The following is a 21,103-nucleotide window of genomic DNA, read 5'->3' on the forward strand; positions in this document are numbered from 1 at the left end:
CATACACACACACCACAGGACTTCCAGACTCCCGATAAAACTATGTAAAAAATTTCAGGATCATCAGCTACCAAAATTTCACCAGCAACAAGAGAAGGCTTAGCCCTTGGCTTGGCCAGGTGAAAGATAGTAACTGTCTAATAATTTAACCAGTGTTTATGAATCACTGCTGTGGGTACTACTTCATGATCTCAAGAGTTTCAGTATAAGAAATGTAGAGTGGTTGAGGTAGCCAGAGATGCTTACCACAACAACAACAAAAATGTACACATTCTCTAAGTGGTCACATGGACCATCTCCAATTTGCTTACACAAGCACTCACCTTGGTTCCTAAGGGGCCAGGTAACCCAGGTGGTCCGCGTAGTCCCTGTTGAAATGAAGAGCATAGAACCATGAGAGCTGAATCACTCAGCGCATACCAGGTTGCTGCCCTCTGCTGGAGCAGTAGTTGGAGAGCCAATGGACTCTCATCACATTGAATCATAGGTCCTAGGTGTGATTCCTGACTCTGCCACCTCCTGACTTTATTTGGATGAAACGAGTTTCGCTGTTCCTTAGTGTGCTTTTCTACTTCAGATCTCCAGGTGAAGGGCACCCAAAAGGAAGCAACAAGATCAAACTTCAAAGCCAGGCTCACCTGACCCAGTGACCCCCAAACCTAGTCTCTTTCTTTATCACACTATGGAAGAGGACTCCATTTCCAGCTGAAGAGCTCGGCCTAGTAATGGCACTCATGAACACACTTGAAATGTAAGTCTATTTTTGGCTGGAGGAACTCAGTATAGACGAAGAGTTCCCCCCGCCCCGTGTGTGTGTGTGTGTGTGTGTGTGTGTGTGTGTGTGTGTGTGTGTGTGTACCACAGTAACTGGGTGCTTTGAAACTCGTTTACATGACTAGCTTCCTTTTCCCTTGGATACTGAGCTCCATGTGCTCTGAGCTGGCTTAGTGTACACCTACCATATGTGCCCATTTGTGGTTTTGTACTTCGAAAGGATCCAGTTTCCCGTGGTCAACCACAGGCTGAAAGTATTAAGTCACAGATTTCAACAGTAATTCGTGAGTTAGTAAAAAAAAAAAAAAAAACTGTCATGGAAGTACAATGTTACAAGTTTTCTACTTTATTGTTATTTTTAAGCATGCTGATTGATGACAGGACTGTGTTCCTGGGCCAAGGGCCATCTTGTGCATCAACCATGGCTCAGCTTTCTAAAATGAGTCTTTGCTTTTGCCCTGTTCTCTTTTCCACTGTTAGCCTGGCTTCCCAAAGCTCGGAGCACATCAGCCCATCACTTACCGGCTCCCCATCCTTCCCCTTTCCTGGTGGCCCTGGGAGGCCAGGAGCACCAGGATCTCCCTGTGGACCAGCTGGCCCTGGGCTGCCTTCTTCCCCTGCTGTTCCCTGCAGAGAGAAAAAGGACCTTGGTGAGCATTAGCAGCAGGCAGAACTCTGCTTTCCAATGAGTCAGCCCGAGCCTGCGTGGCTTCCTTGGCTGCCTGTCCCTCTGAAGCATCAGAAGAAAGACTGGTCAGTGGCAGTCAGAAGTTGAACTCTGTTCCCCCACATTCACATGCTGAAGTCCTTTCTCCCAGCAGAGCCTCCACCAAGCTTCACCCTCCCTGTCCCTATCCCTCCTCTGATGGAGAAATTCAGGATAATCAGTACAAGCTCTCAAGCAGGAAAGGGAGGGGTTCCCTTCAAGTCTAGAAATCAGGGTCAATTTTTCCAGCTCCCAGTCAGACATAGGACGTGCTAAAGAAAGAGTAGGTGGGAATTTGAGGGGATATTGTCCTTTTGCAGAGATCTGGTCTCTCCCAGCCCTGGTCTTTGCTCAACAGTCATGCTTTTTTCCACAGTCAAGAGAAAGTGTTTGGCTCCGCCTAGAGGTCAAATGGGCCAACAGCACACAGAAAAATAATTTGGATATTTCGCTTTTAATGTAGGTGCTCTTGTTTCTGTAATTTAAGATGGCATTATCTTTTTTTAAGCGCCTATAGGGTATTGTGGCATACATTGATAATCCAAGGACTCAGGAAGTAGAAGCTTGGTGCTTACTGCAAGCAGTACACCAGCCTGGTGTACAAGGAAAGCTCCTGATGTTCAGGGAACACACACACTCATCTTGTACTTGTACCACTCAGGGATTATTATTAAGCTTGTGGTCAACAGACCATAAGCCAAATATATGTCCTATAGTTTGATTTTCTTCTAAAATAAATCGTTTTTCCCTCTGAAGATTGTATTTTAAAATCAAATATTTTGCTAAAATGCAAAAACTACCCTTACTCTTGCTAAAATTTTACCAAAATAAAATCATGAAAGGTAAAAATGATCACTTCTGTTAATGTTTTCAAGAGAAGCATTGAGAAAGAATCTATTTGATAAATTTGGAGTGGCCCTCTAATCCCAGCATTTGGAAGGCTGAGACAGGGAAATTGCCATAGATTAAAAGTTAGCCTAAACTAGAGAGTGTAGCATGAGCCACAGAGTGAGATCCTATCTAAAAGGCCAGCCATATTTGGGCAGCTTGTAGAATGCTGTAGATAATACACCTGGAGAAAGGACACCTGACATGTGATGGAGCAGAGCATACATACCATCACATCATTGTCACATGTTCTCTCCCAAGGCCATGCCCCTGACTACAGTCCTTGGGGTGATGTTCCTATGCTTGGACCAAAGCTCCTTCTGCCATTCTCCCTTTACAGCTGAGCAATCTCAAGTGCAGCGACTGCCAGGGTGGTAGTTTCTCAGCCTTGTTCTTGTTGACACTGAGGATGGCTGAACCTTGTCTGTTGTGAGTGTTGGGGAACAGCATCCCTCACTGTGTTTTGGGATAGTTAAGGAAGAATCCTGTTCTGTATATGCTAACCCAGGTGCAGCTCCTCTCCTTGGTGTAGGGACTACCAAATGTCAAGAGGAGGTGAGGACTGTCCCTATTGAAAACCACTGTTCTGACCCTAGTTCAGAGTCCCACAGCTCGGACATGGAACCAGCCTTTGATGAGTCTGAAACTCAAAATCTCCCTTGGGCACTGATGGACACTGTGGGTTTCCCAAGCTCTGCCTCGGCATCACTAACATGGATGAAAACCTTCCTTAAAGCACATGGTCAGGTCAGAGCAATGTGTAGAGGGACTGCACATTGAGGTGCAGCGTTCCTCCTAGGCCTGTGGGCTCGTTTTAGTTGATAGAAAGGGGGATCTTGTTTCCCTCCTCTCTATAATAAACGAAATGCATTCCCAGGCTTGGGAAGGGTTCCCTGGTAACCATGATGCCCAGTGGATAAGTGGATCACAGAATTAAAAGTGGGGTATACACTGAGATGAAGGTGAGAGGATATGAGATCTCATATTTCCCTCTCAGCCATACAGTCCCTTCTGATGCCTGGGCCCTAAGCCAGCCCTGAGCAGTCTGAGCTTCTCACCCACTAGCCCAGTGAAGCCTAAAACAATAGATGCCTTTCTGCAGACTGCATCCGTCTTACCTTCTCTCCACGCTCCCCGTCTTTCCCAGGGGCACCTCTGACACCAGGGGGACCCTGAAAAGAAAAAAGAAAGGTTATTCACACAGTCAGTTTTTGATGGATATTAGCCCCCAGGGTAATGTCAACAGGCCTCTTTCACTTCTGCTCATGTGCTCCCCATTCAGTCTTTTCTCTCTCTCTCTCTCTCTCTCTCTCTCTCTCTCTCTCTCTCTCTCTCTCTCTCTCTCTCTCTCTTTCTTTCTTGCTTTCTTGCTTTCTTCCTTTCTTTCTTTCCTTTTTTTTTTCTGAGACAGGGTTTCTCTGTGTAGCCGTGGCTGTCCTGGAACTCACTCTGTAGACCAGGTTGGCCTCGAACTCAGAAATTCACCTGCCTCTGCCTCCCAAGTGCTGGAATTAAAAGCATGAGCCACCACTGCCTGGCTCCATTCAGTTTTAAACTCACTGGTGCCCATGCCCTTGCCTGAGTCTGGTCCTGGAGCTTGTCACAACAAAACCTTGAGAACAGGTATGGTCTGCTGAGTGCTTTCCCCCAATGGCCTTAGTCTTTGGGTAGGCAGACCAGGCAAAGGCTGACACCAATAAGGTTCCTTTAAACTCAAACATCTGACTTGGTGTCAGAGATCTACTCTTTGAGTGTCTGTGGCATTCTCCCCAGCACCTCAAGGAAAGCTCAAGGAGAAACACTGTGCAGACATACCCATTGGGTGACTTATGGTCATGAGAAAGAGAACAGCTAGTTAGTCATACTGAGAACTGGAGCTCAGCCCTACTGAGGACTGTGGAGCCTACGGAGGACACCCTGCAGGGCTGCCTCACCTTAGAGCAAAGAACTAGGCTACCTGGGCTGGAGAGATGGGTCAGTGGTTAAGAGCACTCACTGCCCTTCAAGAGAAACTGGAGCAATAAATATTCAATTCCCACCACCTGCATGGTGGCTCACATATAGTCTACCTCCAGGATCTCTGAAGCCCTCTTCTGGCCTGCACAGGCACCAGCACACAGTGGTACGAGGACATACATGCAGGCAAACATCCATACACATAAAAATCATTTTGTTATATTTAAAGAGATTGACTGTTTCTTCACTTGTCACCCCAGAGCTACTTCAAGTGACAATTCTGGCCCCTTTCTATGGCTGACTGGACAGCATGCTCTCCAAAAGCCAGATAAAATAGGCAAAAAAAAAAAAAAAATCAGGATTGGTTGGCACTGATTATGGATGCGGGGTGGGAAAAGAAGGACTGTACAGAAAAGAGCTACTTCAACCACCTCCCCCCATGACTCCGTCTCTTCCTGCCTCCATTGCCTCCTGCATAAAATGAGGTCAGATCTACCTAACAGGCTTATGTGGATGAAATAAACAAACACATCATGCATTAAAAATGTAAATGCCATGCATCTGTCCGTGGAGTCACAGACACATGGGAAGGTTTTGGAATGAGCAAGTCTGGCCTTGTGGTAGGATCTTTGGTCACACTGTGAACACCAAGATTGTGTAATTTACTGAAAAGGAAAAACTGTTTCTAGTTATGGTGTGGCTCACCCTTAGTTCACACCTTCAATCCCAAATAATAAAGGGTAAAGTAAAGTTAGTTTGTAGAAGGAAGAACACATCTTTGAAAGTGATATCTAATTGGGTAGCAGAAAAGTGACGAGTCAGAGAAATATTTGACAGAATAGGATATGCCCAGCTCTTACAAGAAGAGAGAGGAAAGGGAAGCTACTTATAGGGCAGTGCAGAGAGAGAAAGGAGGCAGTTTTTCTGGGACAGTTGTACAAAGACAGAGAGAGAACAAGCTAGACACAGGTGAAGACAGAACAAGCCAAAGAGTGAGAAGGAGCCAGAAGATTAGGACAGATTGCTAGACTTAGTTTGAGGAGAAGCGGAGCAATTCAGGAGAGGCTGAGAGTAGCCAGTTTGAATCAGCTTAGAGAGGAAATTTGAGCCAGAACATCTAAGTTGAACCAGCTAAAGCTCAGAAAGAACAAGAAAGGATGAGCTTATTCAGCAGTACATCTCAAAGGCTGAAAACATTCTATGCCTAGATAAGATTGTATGCACACTAGAAGATTCCAGGACTAGGCCTAGGTTAGCAGACTGAGGTAGCAAGCCTCGAAGAAGTCAATTACACCAGGCAAATAAAATTTACTTTTACATGGCCTAATCTATTGCAGAGGAAACTTTCCCTATAGCCTGTGATCAAATGCCACTGTACAATTTACTGAAAAAAAATCAGTAAAGTCTAAATCAATGCTTATGTTGAATCATAAAACTGACCCATTAAAAGATATCGTGGGTCTCCACTTAGGAGAGGGAAAGGAGGAACCTCAGTCGGTGGTGTGGGACCTGAAGGATAAGCTGGCCTGACCACACCTTATTTCTTCAGATGAAAGAGCTTATGGATGACCAAATCGTTAGTGCTGGTGATTAGGAGGCTTGGGTAAGAACCAAGGTCTCTACCAGCCATCGGGACCTTTATTTCTAGGTTCACTTATTTCCTTGAAGCCAAACTATGATGCTGATTCCAACATCAGTGAAATGTACAGTCTCTGTTACACCAAGTCTGTCTACAACAGGCAGCTGACATGTTGCCTAGAACCTTGGGTTGGTAACGTTCTGTCTGGGTAGCTCTCATCAAGTACACTGTTGACAATGCTGTCCACGGCTCTGTGTGGATGGGAAGGAGGAGATGGAAGTGAAGAGGGGAAGACACAGCAGGTTCACAACCCACACTGACACTCTTTCTCTCTTCACAATACTCACCAAACTTCCTGGGGGGCCACTGAGGCCAGGGAGTCCTGCAGGTCCTGGAGCACCCTAAACAGAGATGGAGCAATTGAGAAAAGCCAAATGCGTTAGCTAGAAAAACTGACCCAGCCACTCTCCATACATGGCTTACACTCAGTTCACCCTGGATTGCTGGAACAGCATCCAAACTGCCACTCATAGATATTAGGAACCTGCTCTTCATTGGAGTATAGTATCCCCACCAGTGAGACTCCAGTGAAGGAGCTTGGGGGTGGAGGGAATCAGAAACAGGAAGACTCTCATAGTTTCTCAATCCCAGGCATTGGAGTGGGAAGTGTGGATGGTTAAGAGTGGGCAGGGAAGAAAGCCACCCATCACGCCTAAGAAGTTTAGGATGACCATCAGCCTTGATCTTATGCATAGGAAGAGAGGAGGGAATTGTTCACAGTTGAGTTGTGAAGAAAAGGCCCCTGGTACACTGAGGTATTAAAGGGCCCTGGAAAAGCCTTGCAGAACACACCAATGATAAGGATTGGACAGTGGCTGACAAGGAGATGAACAGAAAGAAACTTTTGGAGAATGGAGGCGAAGGGGCTTGTGATGAGCTACTAGGTCTAAGGTAACTACAGGGCTGTATGACCCTGGGAAGACTGCTTTAAGGTAGCACCATGCTGAAGATGCTGGCACCATTCACAGAACAAGGGCACCTGGGGAGAGAGCAGAAGAAGGGGTATGACTGTAGGTGCTTGTGCCTGTACACACATGACATGTATGTGCTTGATTGGATGGTCAGTCACTGCTTCCTGAAGTCGATTTTAATTAGAACTTGATGGTAGGTCATGAGATCCTATGAGACTGGTTTTGGTGAGGGCATTTCAGGAGGGTCAGTGGCAGAGTGGGAACTAGAAACTGCTTAGGTTCACTGTCAGTGATCACATGTGTCCTTCAGGTCAGAAGTCACAGAGCACACTCCTAGCCTCCTTTCCAAACTGCTTCTATTCTATCCAGGCTGAGCACAGGTCAGGATGTCTTTGCTAGGGGAAAGTCTCTGCTATCTGTCTCTGCCCCTTCTGTGTCATTAGCACTAACCTCCACTCATAGCTGACCCCATCTCTGTTAAGTCACAGTCACAGATGGCCTAGTCATGTAATTATATTTTGGCCAGGGAATTTGGTCTGTAGTTCCAGGACCAGACTAGACATTAATGCTCCTCTTACTAACTGGCCATCATTCCTGGGAAGCCAGGCAGGTCAGTCTGGCTCTGCCTCCATCTGTATGACCCTGGGAAGACTGCTTTAAGGCAGCACCATGCAGAAGATGCTGGCACCATTCACAGAACAAGGGCATCTGGGGAGAGAGTAGAAGAGGGGGTACCATGGAGACACCTAAGCTCTACAGTTTTGGCCACACAACACAGCTCCATGCAGTCCTAGTGAAAAGCTCTGAGATTAAACATCTTCTGTGGCCAGGAGAGCCTAGAACAGCAGCTTAAGAACTCAGAAAGTGCCTGCTGGAAAAATATGTATCTGTACAATCAATGCCTTGCCTGCCACTTTGTGTTTGAGGGTCTATGTGAGAGACAGAGACAAACACAGAGACACACAGAGAGACAGAGAGAAAACAAAGACAGAAAGAGGCACAGAGACACAAAAAGAAAAATGGAGAGACAAAGAAATTGTGGATCAGAACCCAAGCACAATCCTTTGAATAGCAAACATCTGAGAGAGGTCCTCTTTGTGCACTTTAGGTCCTTTGTGTGTCCACTGCACACTAAAGATTCCTCTTACTGCTGGGCAGACAGGTACTAGCTGGGGTTAACACTTAGATTGTCTTTGTGGCATCCATGTATTACAGAAGGGAATGTATCTTGGGGCTGGACACATGGACAAAGTCCAGGCCATGCTGGAACCCTATGGAGATGAGAGCATCTCCCACTTTGCTTCAGATTCAAATGTTCCCTGGGCTTGGATAGCCCCATCAGTGCTTTCTTAGCCACATCCCAGTTGGCTCATAACTGTGAGCCAGGGAAAAGATGTTCATCTGGGCCACTCCTTCTAGGAAGTCCCCAGAAGTCAAACAAGACAGGACTCACAGGGTTTCCAGCTGCCCCAGGAGGTCCTTGTGCACCATCATGCCCCTTGGCACCCTAAGTAAGAAAGAAAGAAAAAGGAGGTCAGAGGCTTGAGGTCCTATATAGTGCTAACCTGCTGCTCAAACCTCACTCAACACAATGAAAAGGATGGAACAGAAAACAGGTTCTGTTGGGTGCAGGAAAGCCTCCATCACTGACCCTGCACATCCTCATCACTATCCATAAAGTCATCCACTTATTATCATTAACTCATTATGTAAATGAGGCAGAGAGTTGGGAAGCCTTGACCTCAGGGGTTTTAAACAACTAATAGGCTCTTGCCAATGATATAGAGTCCCTTTCCTTCCTCTCCCAAATAACTGGACAATTGTCAGGAAACATCCTCTCAGCCCAAGCCATTCCTGAAAAATAAAATAAAGATGCTAATATGTACCCATCTTCTAAACTCACTTGCCTGTAAATTGCTGTGGAAGAGAAGCCAAGAGTAATTCTTCCTGGGCAACCTCTCTCAAGGACATTCTGAGTCTAAGGGAGCTCTCTTCAGCCGGAAGAATTCCTTTAGTGGAAGGACAGGGACAACCAAGACCCCAGAGCCTGGTCCAGGTAGTTGCTTTTGGGGGTCAGTTTTACAAGGTGCTGGGACTCTTAGTTCTGGGGACTGTCATAGTCCTTCCCTCCACACCTCCTGCCCTAGTGAGAATTCACAAAATATCAACTAGGAGGCTGGTAGACAAGGCATAATGGGGTAGCATGGTTCAGAAACTAACAGGTGGAGAAAGGGTTCTCTTACCGGAGGTCCAGTGGGTCCTCGAGGACCCAATTCTCCAGGATGGCCCTGTGGTCCCTGCAATGAAAGAAAAATATCCACATGAACTAGCTCAACACCCCTGTCCTGAGCAGATAGAGATGCACAGTGGTTATAATCTGAGATCCACAAAGGCCATAATATTGAAGTCCTAAGGATTAAAACAGGATATATTCTGTTTACTAATTCCTCCAGTAAGTAGAGTGACCAGTGGAGTTAAGACTTAGAGCCAGCCAGGCATGGATTCCTGGTCTTCAGCAAACTCGGGGAATAGTGAGCAGTGTCCAGGGTGTGTATACTCACCAGAGCTCCAGGCTCGCCAGGATCGCCCTTTTCTCCTTTGGGCCCTTGCTCTCCCTGTTGGTTAGAAGGACATGGCACAGGTAACTTAAGAGTGATCCCATCTCCTGCTTTTTAGCACATCAGCTACACCTCTTGGCATTGACACAAGATCACCTCCATTCCTCTGGTGACCATATCCAAGGTTGTTCCTGTTGGCTGGATTAGGGGCTATTCCTTCTCTTTCCTAGGGCTCAGAATGATCCTGACTTATTGTTCAATTCTAAGAGGGAGTCTTTCCGTCAGGGAAACAGAACCCCAAACTGGCCATATCCTCCTACTGGGTATCCTCGAGGTCTAGCCTGCTCCATGGAGCCTGCTAAGGTGATGAGCCTTGAAACACACAGACATATGGGTCATCACTAAAGGCTGACAGACACCTCCCTGACAACTCCTGAATTCTAAGTTGCCAGAGATGACCCCCTGCACTTCCTTCCTGTCCCACCTCCAATGCATAATTCCCTCCTTATCCTTCAACAACTTCAGCCTCTGACTCAGTTCCTACTCCTTGCCCCATTCCTTTCTGTCATACAGAAGATCTTCTATAGCTCTGGAGTTGCATTGACTTATTGAATAAATGAAGACATAACTAGTGGACCTTTCCACTCCACCCTTTCAGCTGTCCTGTGCTATGACACAGGTCATATCACACTGAGAGAGAAGCCAAAAGAGAGAGGGGGGGAGCATGTATAGTGGCCTTTCACCTGACAATCTCTGCATTTGAAGCCACCCTGTTCTATATAGTACGCTACATGTCAGCCAAGGTTACAGAGTGAGACCCTGTTTTTAAAACGGAAGGGAATGGTGGTGGTAGTGGTATCAAAATAACATGTCCTGCCCTCAATGCTACCAGCAGCATAAAGCGATTCAGTGTTGGGGTTGATCTGGTGCTGTATTCAAAGCTAAATACTGGCCCCCAAAATCTGGTTGCTCCCCAATGAGGAGATCCTCACCTATATCAGGTGATGCTATGTAACCTTGCTCCCCCAGTCAGCAAAAGGATAAAGCCTGGCATTTGAGAAGTGGCACAGAGGTAGATGGGTTTTAAGTTAACTGGAGGGGTTTGTAGGGAGAGATGGGAGGAGAAAAGAGACAAAGATAGGAGGAAGCACCATGGACATATGGCTGTGATTAATAGCAAATAATGAGGGAGATATGGCAGGGAAGCAAGTTAGAATAGCTCAAAACCTGCCCAATCAAGGCTTACAGCTTGTAAATAAAATGCTTGGATTGTGTGTCTTTTACATGAGCTAGCTAGAATATGTATAATTCTTTTTACAATTCTCAAAATGCTTAAATTTCAGAAGACTTCATGGAAGGAGAAGGAAAAGGACCCCCACTTCCCCAGGCTGTGGTGCCGATTTCCATCTTCAGATTAAGTGTCTCTGTGTCTGCAGGAAACTATTGAGGCTTCATTTTCCTAGCAGCCTAAATGGAATGTTGTGGAAATTGTCTCTATGAGGCAATTTGAGTCCAGTTTGGTGGACTGAGAGCTTGACATCTTCCCTTCTTTGGTCTCTTTGCCGCCAACACTGACAGAGACTGTTCTGGCAGCTCAGATAATCTCTAGTCTCACAGAAACCAGCAGTTCTGGGCACAATAAAATAAACTCTGCACAGAGAGCACAGCCTTTGGCTCTTGGCCACTGGGTGATGGCCCCTGGAATGTCTGCCCGCCATGAGAAACAGTTTCTTGCAATAATTTGTCCCCTACTTTTTTCTGGGACAAGCTCTAGAATCCCTGAGGCTGCCTAACCAGCAGGAAGGGCTGAGATGTGAATTCAGAAAACACCAAATGCCACTCCCACCCCACCCCGGGCAGCATCAGCAGAGGAGCTGAGGCCACAGGCAGCACAGGGCCCACTGCTACTTACTGGCATTCTTGGATGTGGTGTGAACACTGATGGCTGAAAAGGAAGTCACACAAGTTAGAAAGCTGGGAATCAAAGGAGCCTTCTATTTCAAAATCCTGCTGTTTCTAAGAGGTTTGCCAAACCAAAGAGCACAGACTTGAAATGCTTTTTTTTATATTTGTCTTTTGTGGAAGGTGTTAGTATATTTTTAAAAACTATATATACTCACACACACACATATGTGTGTATGTGTGTGTGTACATGTGTGTGTTCCTACTTCTCAGCCTCATGTCCTTTTTATTAACAACCCATAGAGCATTATTAGTGCCGCCCATATACATGTATGTGATATGGAATTGTCCACTGGGGCACTGGCAACTTACTAAGGCAAGTGGCCACCCTTACCAAAGAAAAGTATCTTATTTTGACTTGTGATTTTGAGACATGATCTCATGTCTCTCAAAGCTGGCTTCAAACTTTTGAAATAGCCAAGGATGACCTTAAATTCCTAAGCCTCTTGCCTCTTTACCTTCCAGGTACTGGAAGTATATGTGTGTCCAGTTTTACATGTGTTCTTTATTATCATTGAATCTGTCCAACAGCTTTCTTTAAGTGGTCTGTGTGTGCTCATACATTAATGATGGGATGTGAGATCCACAGATTTAGATTCCCGTGATCCATGTCTTTCTGTGACTCCATGTATCTTCTATTAGCTTCTCTGCCCTTATCTGTAAGAGCCAGACCAAACCTACTGGAAGCCAAAATGGAATACCTCATGCAAGCAACTGGAAGGCTGCCTAGGACACTGAATTCAGGTATCTATCTTTTTCCAGTTTTATCACCTGACCTGTGCTAGCCAGGGACAAAGGTAAAGAGACTAACAAGGGAGCCCAGCTGCTGGTTCATGGAGAAGCCAGTGGAGACCATCATGAACTTCAGTGGCTCTCCAGCCTTACCACCACCCAGGCTATACTAAGCCTCTGCTTTGTCTAGCCTCGATGCTTTCAAATATGCTATTCCTTGGGCCTGGAACACTGCTCCCCTTTAACTATGGTCCAGCCTTCAGGGTTCCCCTGTCTCCATAGATGCCCCTTCCTCTTCTAGTACTCACATAGAAATTAGGTCATCTGAGTCCACCTTGATATGTACATCAACTGCACTAGATGCTCCTGGATGGCTCTGTGTGTGTGTGTGTGTCTGTGTGTGTGTGTGTGTGTGTGTGTGTGTGTGTGTGTGTGTGTGTGTATGTCTGGGATTAGAGTGTATTCCTATCCTTGGAGCTTCTGTTTGGTTCCACTCATCCACATGTCTGGGCCTGTGCCAGCACCATGCTGTTTTTATTACTACAGCTCTGTAATATAGCTTGAGATCTGAAATAGTGACTTTTCCAGCACTATTCATCTCACTCTAGGCTTCTTTGGCTATGTGGGGTCTTTTTTTTTTGTGTCCATGTGCATTTCAGGGTTTCTATTTTATTTCTGTGAAAAACATGGGAATTTTTATAGTGAGTGCATTATATCTGTAGAATGGTAGATGATCGAGCAATATTAATTCAGAGTCCATGAGTATGAGAGGTCTTTCTGTGTCTTTTTACATCCCTCTCCTCAAAGATCAAACATTTAATTGTAGAGGGTTTTCACCTCCTTAATTAGGTTTATTCCTACATATATTTTAGACTACTGTGAATGGGACTATGCCCACATCTCCTTCTCAGCATGTTTGTTGTCAATAATTACAAAGGCTACCAGCTTTTGTAGTTTGATTTTTTAATTTCACCACTTTGCAGAAGGTGTTGATCATTTTCTAGAAGCTTCTGGTAGATGCTTTGGGATGTTTCATATAAAATATATTATCTACAAGTAGTTATATTTTTTACTTGATTTTGTATTTATACATCTTCATTTTCCTTCCCTGAGGAGACTATAAGCTTATGCTTTCAAATATGCTATTCCTTGGGCCTGGAATACTGTTCCCCTTTAACCCCTTTAAATCCAACAAAAGGATTCCTCTGTCTCCATAGATACCCCTTCCTCTTCTAGTACTCATAAATTAGGTCATCTGAGTCCTCTTGATATGCACATCAACTGTACGAGATGTTACAGTTAGAAGGTTGCCAGTGGTGGGCCCAGAGCATTAAGCCCAAGGGACAAAATGACTAGGCAGAGAAACATGCCTACTCACACAAAAAGTAAAATGTCCCTTCCTCTCTTTCCCTTCAAATCCCTCGTTCCCGACTGTTCCCAGTTAGAGCACTGTCTCTAGTCAGCCCATCAGATCCCATGTTAGTGTTTACATAGAGCTTGAAAAATATGGAAATGCATAATTTTGTGCAAGAAATATATTAATAGTAAACCTGTGTACCAGTTAATCACATGCATCAAGAGATGACTTCACTGGTTGGTGACAGGTGGTGATCTGCCTCTGCCCTTTTGTGTGTATAAGGAAACTAAAGGGCAGAAACAGGAGCCTCCTGAAAACATCGAAGTAATAAGGCCATGTAGCGTCAGGACCTAACATCCACACAGAAGATGTAAGACTTTGTTCTCAATGATCCATAAATTAATTTTTCCTCCTTAGCATGTTCTATTTAGTATATTTATCCATAAAATTCAAGATTCTAAAAAGTGTGTATATGTGCATGCATATGTATGCATGCAAAAGTATATTTATATTGCATGTATGTATGTGTATTATATATGCATTATGTATATATGTATATATGGGTGAATAAGTGTGTTTATGTGAACATATGTATGTCCTATATGTCCATGAATGTATATGTGTGTGTTGTATAAAACTGGATTTTTTTTTACATGGGCATTTCAGAACTTACTTAATCCTATGTCATAATCAGGTAAAGAGTTCATAATTTTTCATCATTATAAGCAACACTATAATGTTGCTTATAATATACAGTTTTTAGATAAATATAACCATCCTAGGAGAGAATATATTCTAAAGAAAGACACTAATGTCCTCCCTATTAAACACGGAAACAAACCCCTGAGGAAATTTCATTTGTCCCAGGAAACTGGTGTTGTTAAAAGGAAAAGGGTAAAACCTGGTGCCGTCCAGAGGGGGAATTTATCTCGTCTCATTATCTCAAGTTAGAATTCACAGACAGATTTGTAAGCAATGTCTCTGTCAACTGCCCAAACAGAATCACAAAAGGCAGAAGAAATATTGAAATAAAAAAAAAAAAAACAATAATTCTAAAAGTAGATCAATTGCAGAATTATTTGGGAATAAGATAACTGATAAGAAAAGTGGCCATTTCATATTTATTATTACAAATTAATGATCTCAGACAGAAGCTACATCTATGCTAAGTATGCTATAAGGTTCTGACTTGTGGTCATGGAAAAGTGGATTGTCAATACAGCACCATGCTATCTCGGGCTATCCTTCCTTCCCAGCTGATTTTCATTCACCACCTTACCTTACCCAACACTCTACCCACAATTAGGTGCACTCACAATTTGGAATACACTCACAGGCCACAACTGAAAAGCTAAAACTGCCATCAGATAGCCTTGAAAATCCTAACACTGAGGGTGACTGTGGAAGGTGGGAGACGAGTCAGAGCCTTGGGGTATGGTATAAGGTCCCACCCTGAATGGATGGCTTCTTGTCTCCAGATTCTTGTCTCAGAGTCCCTGTAAGGAATAGGTGGAGATGTACTCTCAGTGTCTATGATATATTCTGACAAATTGTAATTGTGCTTTTGTGAACAAAGTGAATAAAATAAGTACAAGGCTTCTCTTCACTAGAAGGAATAAGAGTGGGTCTAGCTAATGGACTAATGAAAGCATATTAATAAGTGGTATGAGTGTGTGTGTGTGTGTGTGTATGTATGTGTGCGCCTGTGTGTGTGTCTGTGTGTGTGCCTGTGTGTGTGCCTGCCTGTGTGTGTATGTGTCTGTGTGTATATCTGTATGTGTGCCTGTGTGTGTGCCTGTGTGTGTGCCTGCCTCTGTGTGTGTGTGTGTGTGTATATGTGTGTCTGTGTGTGTGTGTATGTGCCTGTGTGTGGGGGCCTGCCTGTGTGTGTGTGTGTGTGTGTGTGTGAATCTCTTAGGAATTCAGAAGAGATAAGATTAGAATCTGAGTAACTTACACTTCCAGGTAAGCCAGGAGGACCTGCTGGACCAACCTCACCCTAGAAGAAATGAAAAAAAAAAAATATGATCTTAATCGGGTCAATCTGTTGATGGTAGAAAATGTCTATAATAACATTCCCCCCCCCCCAGAGAAGTAGACTGCACTCCCTGTACATACTTTGATAGAGTATAGTTGGGGGACACACACGTACATTCTAAATTATACAGTATCTCAGACATGTTATTTTTAAAGTTTCTAGACTAGTATGTTTATCTACAGGTTATTTAAGTACATGTACCATTCCAGCATTTTGTAATAACAAACAGGATATTGAAGTTGTTTCCACTGCTGCCATCAAAGCCAGTTATAGCAGAAGTCCCCACACATATCCTTTAGCTTAATGGCCACATTGAAGTCTATTTCCCTTAGAAAAACCCCCAGAACTGTGGTACCCCTTAGAAAAGGTAAGCTGCTCTCATATGCCCATATACACCAAGATTGTTCTCATGTGCAGCACCAGTGTGTGAGCTGATTCAGCTGAACTTGAAACCCGCTTCTACCATATCATAAATACTAAAATGGTACAGTTCCCTATGGCTTGCTTCTTCTGTTACATAGCATATTCTAAGTTACATATCCCATGTGTATGAACTGATTTATCTCTGGAGATAGGTCCATACAGTATTTTTATATTTTATATACAAAATTATAGCTTTCATAATGACATTTTATATATTTATATAATATATGATACACTTTGCTCCTGCACCCCACACTGCTGAAAGTCCTCTTTCTTGTCCAAATTCCCCACCATTATTTTAATATCACATATACACTCATGTCCTCATATATATGCCATGTAAATATACATTTTTAAAAATCTAGAAGCCACATATGAGAAGAAGCACATGGTATCTGCCTTTCTAAGTCTGACTTATAATTGTTTACATAATTTCCTCCTTGTTTCAACAATAGAGACAGTGAGACACAAAAGCTCCAGTCCAGATATACAAACATACACAGACAGACAGACAGACAGGCAGGCACCTGGATTCCTACTCAGAATCCAGCTTTTCACTTGGACTGACATGGCAGAAGTTCCAGAAGACCCGCCAACACAGTCATGGTGTAACTGATTTATTCTGTCTCCTTCCGGACAGAACAGGTTCCATGCTCTAAGGTTCCAGAGACCATCATGCCTACCATATCTCCTTGCCATTAACAAAGCCAAGGGATCAAAACCCACAAATAGATGCAAAATGAAAAAAAAAAAAAAAGGCAGAAAGAGGCGTCTAAAGCAGAGGACACAGGATGCCTTGACAACCGTCTTCTTGCCTATTCCCAGAGTTGGGCAGGAAGAATGGTCACTGGTGGGCAGATGGTAGGAGGGAGATTCCCCAACTGTGAGTATGAGGCATAACTTTAGAAAGTAATGGGTTTGGAGTAAGTTTGACACTGATAGGTCTGAATTCAAATCCTGTTTCTCCACGGGTTTTCAGCTCTCAGTTGCCCTTGACAAGCAGGAAGAATTACCATTTCCAATTCCAAGGTGCTAGCTATAGGGCAAAAACAGTGGAGGGCAAAACTGAGGTGGGGACCTGCCAAGCCCAGACAGAGGAGGGCAGTGTTGCTTTAGCGTCTTACTCGGGATTTATTACTACCCAAAACTCTAGGGGAGCCTAACGTGACCCAGAATCTTTAGAAGCCTGCCTGTGACTCTGACAAAACGATAACAGCCTTGCGGTCCCCCTAAGCCTCTACATTCTGGAAAGGAGTTTCTCTAATAGAAGCTGCATTGCTGAGAGTCCAAGGTTGAACAAAAGTTCCCGGAAAGAAGCAGCAAGCACCCTTTTCTGGAACCTTCCACAGCCAATCCGTGGATTAGAACTAAAAGACTGTCGAGGTTCGGATGGTGTGGAGGCCATACCTCTCCCACCTGGGTCTAACCTCCTCGTGACTATTAGGTAAACTTTTGCAGTGTGTTAATATATCAGCAGCTTCTATTACCCCCAAAGCTAACTGTGTTATCCCAGAGCATCTGCAGCCAGAGCATCTGCAACAGAAGTTTCCCCCACTTCACTGTAAACCACACATGATGGCGCTTCCATCTGATGCTTCCACTAGTGTACTGGAAACACATCTGGATGTATTACCTTCCTTATTCTGTCTCTATTTAAACATCTGTGAAATCACTACCTTAAGAGAAACACAGTATTTGAGGTACCTAAATCTGTGTTCCTAGGTCATGGTTGCTCTAGAATAAATCATCTCTTTTTTCCATTGAAATGAGAACTAATTCTTTCATAGACATTAAGAACTTCACCCAGGACCATGATGCCAACATGGCTGGAGTCAAGGACTGGGAAAGGCAGAAGTGCGCTGAGAATCACAGTGTGGAAAGTGCCATGTCAGAGCAGACGCCTTTCAGGAGGAAGGAGCCTCTGAGCCTCTGAGCATCACTGGTCCCTGGAGCCAAGGAATCAGTACTCTGTGTTAACATTCTGTGAGTCTGCTGTGAAGAAGCTGGTCAGATATCAGCAGGCTTGGAGGCCAGTGCGGATGAATGCCCTTCTCTCATAACCAGCTGCTTATGACAGTAGGAACTGAATCTGCAGGGCTTTGACAACTGCTCAGAGCATGGGCTCTGGGTCCTACACTGGCCAATAGGTGAAAACTGACATTCTAAACTACCTCAAAGATGATAAGATTACTATCTAGCCAGAGGAAGGCTTTCTGGAGGAAAACAAAGACATGTCAGTGTTGACAGACCCTTAAAGACAGGAACAACACTACTACCCTGTGTCAGGATTACTCAGAAACATGCTTTAGGGCAAGAAATACATACTGGAAAACTTTCCCTCCTCCTCCTCCCTTTTCTCCCTCTCCTTTTTTCCTCTCCCTCTCCCCTCCTCTCTCCTCTCCTCTCCCTCCCTCTCTCTCTTTCTCCTTCTCCCTCTTCCCTTCCCCCTCCCTCCTTCCTTTCCCCTCTCTCTGGAAAGCATCTAGGGAATTTGATGATAAGGCAGTTGTTACCTTTTCTCCTCGGGCACCTTTCAAACCCGGAAGTCCCAGTTCACCTTTTTCTCCCTAAAGTAAAGGATACATAAAAAGCATTAGAACCTTTGCCTCCCTGAGTACAGGCACTTTGGCCTTGGGTGACAGGAATGTGCATCACAACTGTGCTCCATCCCTCCTCACTGCCCTTGCCTCCTCTGCAGGATGGCCACAGTGAAACCTAATTCCAAGGAGGCTCTAGAAACAGCTGACTCCTGACTTTGGTGCCTCACAGCCGTTTCCTCTGAAGATGCCAGCTCCTCTCAGAGGAGTCTCTCAGTCACAGTTCTTTCATCCTTGCTTAAGGACTCTAGGCTCTGATCTTGCATTTTTCACCCCTCAACATTGGGAGTTATTCTATTCTCATAGTCAAAGTCATCACTTCATTCCATGGGAGGGAGACTCCAGAAAATGTTCTTTCTTTGGGCACAGGCACAGTGGCTCTGATGTTAAGAGGCAATCCCACTTACCTGGTCTCCTTTCTCTCCACGTACTCCTGGGAAGCCTGGAGCACCAGGAAGGCCAACTTCTCCCTATGAGAACAAAACCAGTAGGTACCAGTGGCAGGTTTTCCCTGTGAGAGAGGTCCTAGGTCACATGCTTTTCACCCCCTTAGAGATTTCAAGCTTAGTCACATGGAAAGTAGCTTCCTGTGCTCCTTTCTGTTTAGGTTATCTCCTCTTTCAAGAAGTCCCATCCCACCTCTCTGGGTATCTAATCTCTCCACTCTTTCAGGACTCAGCTATAGTGTCAGCCCTTTACCATCTTTCCTGACATCCCTAACCCCCTCTTTAGGATGGCATGCCTCCTTCACTACCTGTTCCTCAGTGGGCTCTAATGCTCAGCACAACTACTGATGCCTAGGACATGCTTAGAACTATTAAACAAACGAAGGCATGAAATAAATGTAAGGAACTTTCAAAAGGCATGATTCTTCATGATAGTTTAGAATGTTTATCTATGACATGGTGTATAGTGATGATTCATTAATTAAAGAATCAAACAATAAGTAAAAATACGAGCACACTAACCTTCTCACCAGGATGACCTGCAAGGCCCTGCTCCCCAACTTCACCCTGTAGACAGAATAACAAGGTTTCACTACCTTCTCTGTATACCTTCAAACATGGCTGTCACAACTCAGCTGGGCCCACACATCCACAGTACCTGCCAGCTATGGCTCTTTGCTTTCTAAAAAGAAGACACTGGGTCCCAAGACCCTGAAGCATGAAGCCAAAGTGTTGTTTATTTCTACAGATAGGAATTCTACACTCTCCCGTACTGTCTTCTACTTCCCTCAAAAGAATGGTGCAGGCTGCATCTGCTCTTTGTGAACCTAAACATATGAAATTTAAAACAACAGAGAGCTGAACCTGGAATTTTTGGATGCCTCCGAAACAAGGTCTCAGGACTTATCAGGGATTCCAAAAACCCCACTCTGAAGGAGAAGCTGGTACAGAATATGTACCTATGACTCAGGCTTCCTGGTTATTGCCTTCGTTTCATAAAACCAGGTAGTCCCCTGTGCTTAGATGCAAGGAGTAGCTTAATTTCTCCTTCTCCCTAGTGTTGCAATGGGAAAGCATCCTAGGAGAGATGATGCTATGTACCCAGGCTTCTAGGAGAATGCATGCCCTAGAGAGCTTCACACCAGTTCTTGTCCCTTGTCAATCCCATTCTCATCTGTAAAGTTTCTGCTGTGGTCTTAATGCTTCTCCTAAAAAATTATGTTAAGACATATAATCTTCAAAGAGTTACTATGGGGCAGGACCTTTGGGAGGTCGTCAGGTTTGGGGGTAGATTCACCCTGAATGGGATTAGTACCCTTAGTAAAAAGGCTTGGGAGAGCCCACTGGTCTCCCCTGCCATGAAGGATGCTCTCCTGTAAAGTGTCCCTCTTCTCCTCTACCTCTGGTATCACCATAGCATCTAAAGATCTTCTACAAAGCAGAAAGCTTCTTGTAGCCTCCAGATCAACCACCACATGCACCTGGAACTTTGCAGCCTCCAGAACTGGGAACAATAAATTTCTGTTGTTTCTAAATCACCAGGCCTGAAGAATTTTGTTGCAGTATACCAAAGAACAGATTTCTCCAATTTGTGCTATTAAGCTGACATGGGAAACCAGATCAGAAGAACCCCATTCCAAGACTGCTATATCACTGGGCCTTTGCTAGAACAGGTGCATGGCAGGTTAATTTCTAATTGTATGTCTTTAAAAATCACTAGTTCCTTCAGAAGAAATATATGTTTAATATCTGACACATTATTTAGTAAAAGCTTTGGTATAGATATCCATACAGGAGCCTGATATAGCTGTCTCCTGAAAGGCTCTTCCAGAGCCTGACAAATATAGAAGTGGATGCTCGCAGCCAACCATTGGTCACCAATGGGATCCCCAATGGACGAGTTAGAGAAAGAACTGAAGGAGCTGAAGGGTTTTGCAACCCCATAGGAAGAACAATAATATCAACCAACCAGATCCCCCAGATATCTCAGGCACTAAATCACCAACCAAGGAGTACAAATGGAGAAATCTATGGCTCTGATTGTATATGTAGCAGAGAGTGGCCTTGTCGGGCATCAATGGGAGGAGAGGCCCTTGGTCCTGTGAAGGCTCAATAG

At 44.5% G+C, this 21,103-nt stretch overlaps 1 protein-coding gene and 1 long non-coding RNA gene across 2 annotated transcripts in view; one reads left to right on the top strand and one right to left on the bottom strand.

The window, feature by feature from the left end:
• Col22a1 (collagen type XXII alpha 1 chain) overlaps positions 1–21,103 on the bottom strand; it is a 248,131-nt gene that overhangs the window by 94,842 nt on the left and 132,186 nt on the right. Inside the window, exons 28-39 of the mRNA XM_031345491.1 lie at positions 19,510–19,554; positions 18,949–19,011; positions 18,458–18,511; positions 15,441–15,482; positions 11,345–11,377; positions 9,436–9,489; positions 9,118–9,171; positions 8,328–8,381; positions 6,251–6,304; positions 3,487–3,540; positions 1,297–1,401; positions 324–368 (exon numbers count right to left, since the gene is read on the bottom strand). Of these exons, the coding sequence (XP_031201351.1) occupies positions 324–368; positions 1,297–1,401; positions 3,487–3,540; positions 6,251–6,304; positions 8,328–8,381; positions 9,118–9,171; positions 9,436–9,489; positions 11,345–11,377; positions 15,441–15,482; positions 18,458–18,511; positions 18,949–19,011; positions 19,510–19,554 (657 nt within the window). The remainder of the gene's footprint in view (positions 1–323; positions 369–1,296; positions 1,402–3,486; positions 3,541–6,250; positions 6,305–8,327; positions 8,382–9,117; positions 9,172–9,435; positions 9,490–11,344; positions 11,378–15,440; positions 15,483–18,457; positions 18,512–18,948; positions 19,012–19,509; positions 19,555–21,103) is intronic.
• The window catches only part of LOC116073530, a 38,742-nt gene continuing 18,230 nt past the window's right edge, over positions 592–21,103 (top strand). The window contains exon 1 of the long non-coding RNA XR_004111854.1: positions 592–751. This is a non-coding gene — a long non-coding RNA (uncharacterized LOC116073530). The remainder of the gene's footprint in view (positions 752–21,103) is intronic.

The sequence above is a fragment of the Mastomys coucha genome, unplaced genomic scaffold (assembly GCF_008632895.1).
Source record: "Mastomys coucha isolate ucsf_1 unplaced genomic scaffold, UCSF_Mcou_1 pScaffold11, whole genome shotgun sequence".
NCBI classification, from domain to species: Eukaryota; Metazoa; Chordata; class Mammalia; order Rodentia; family Muridae; genus Mastomys; species Mastomys coucha.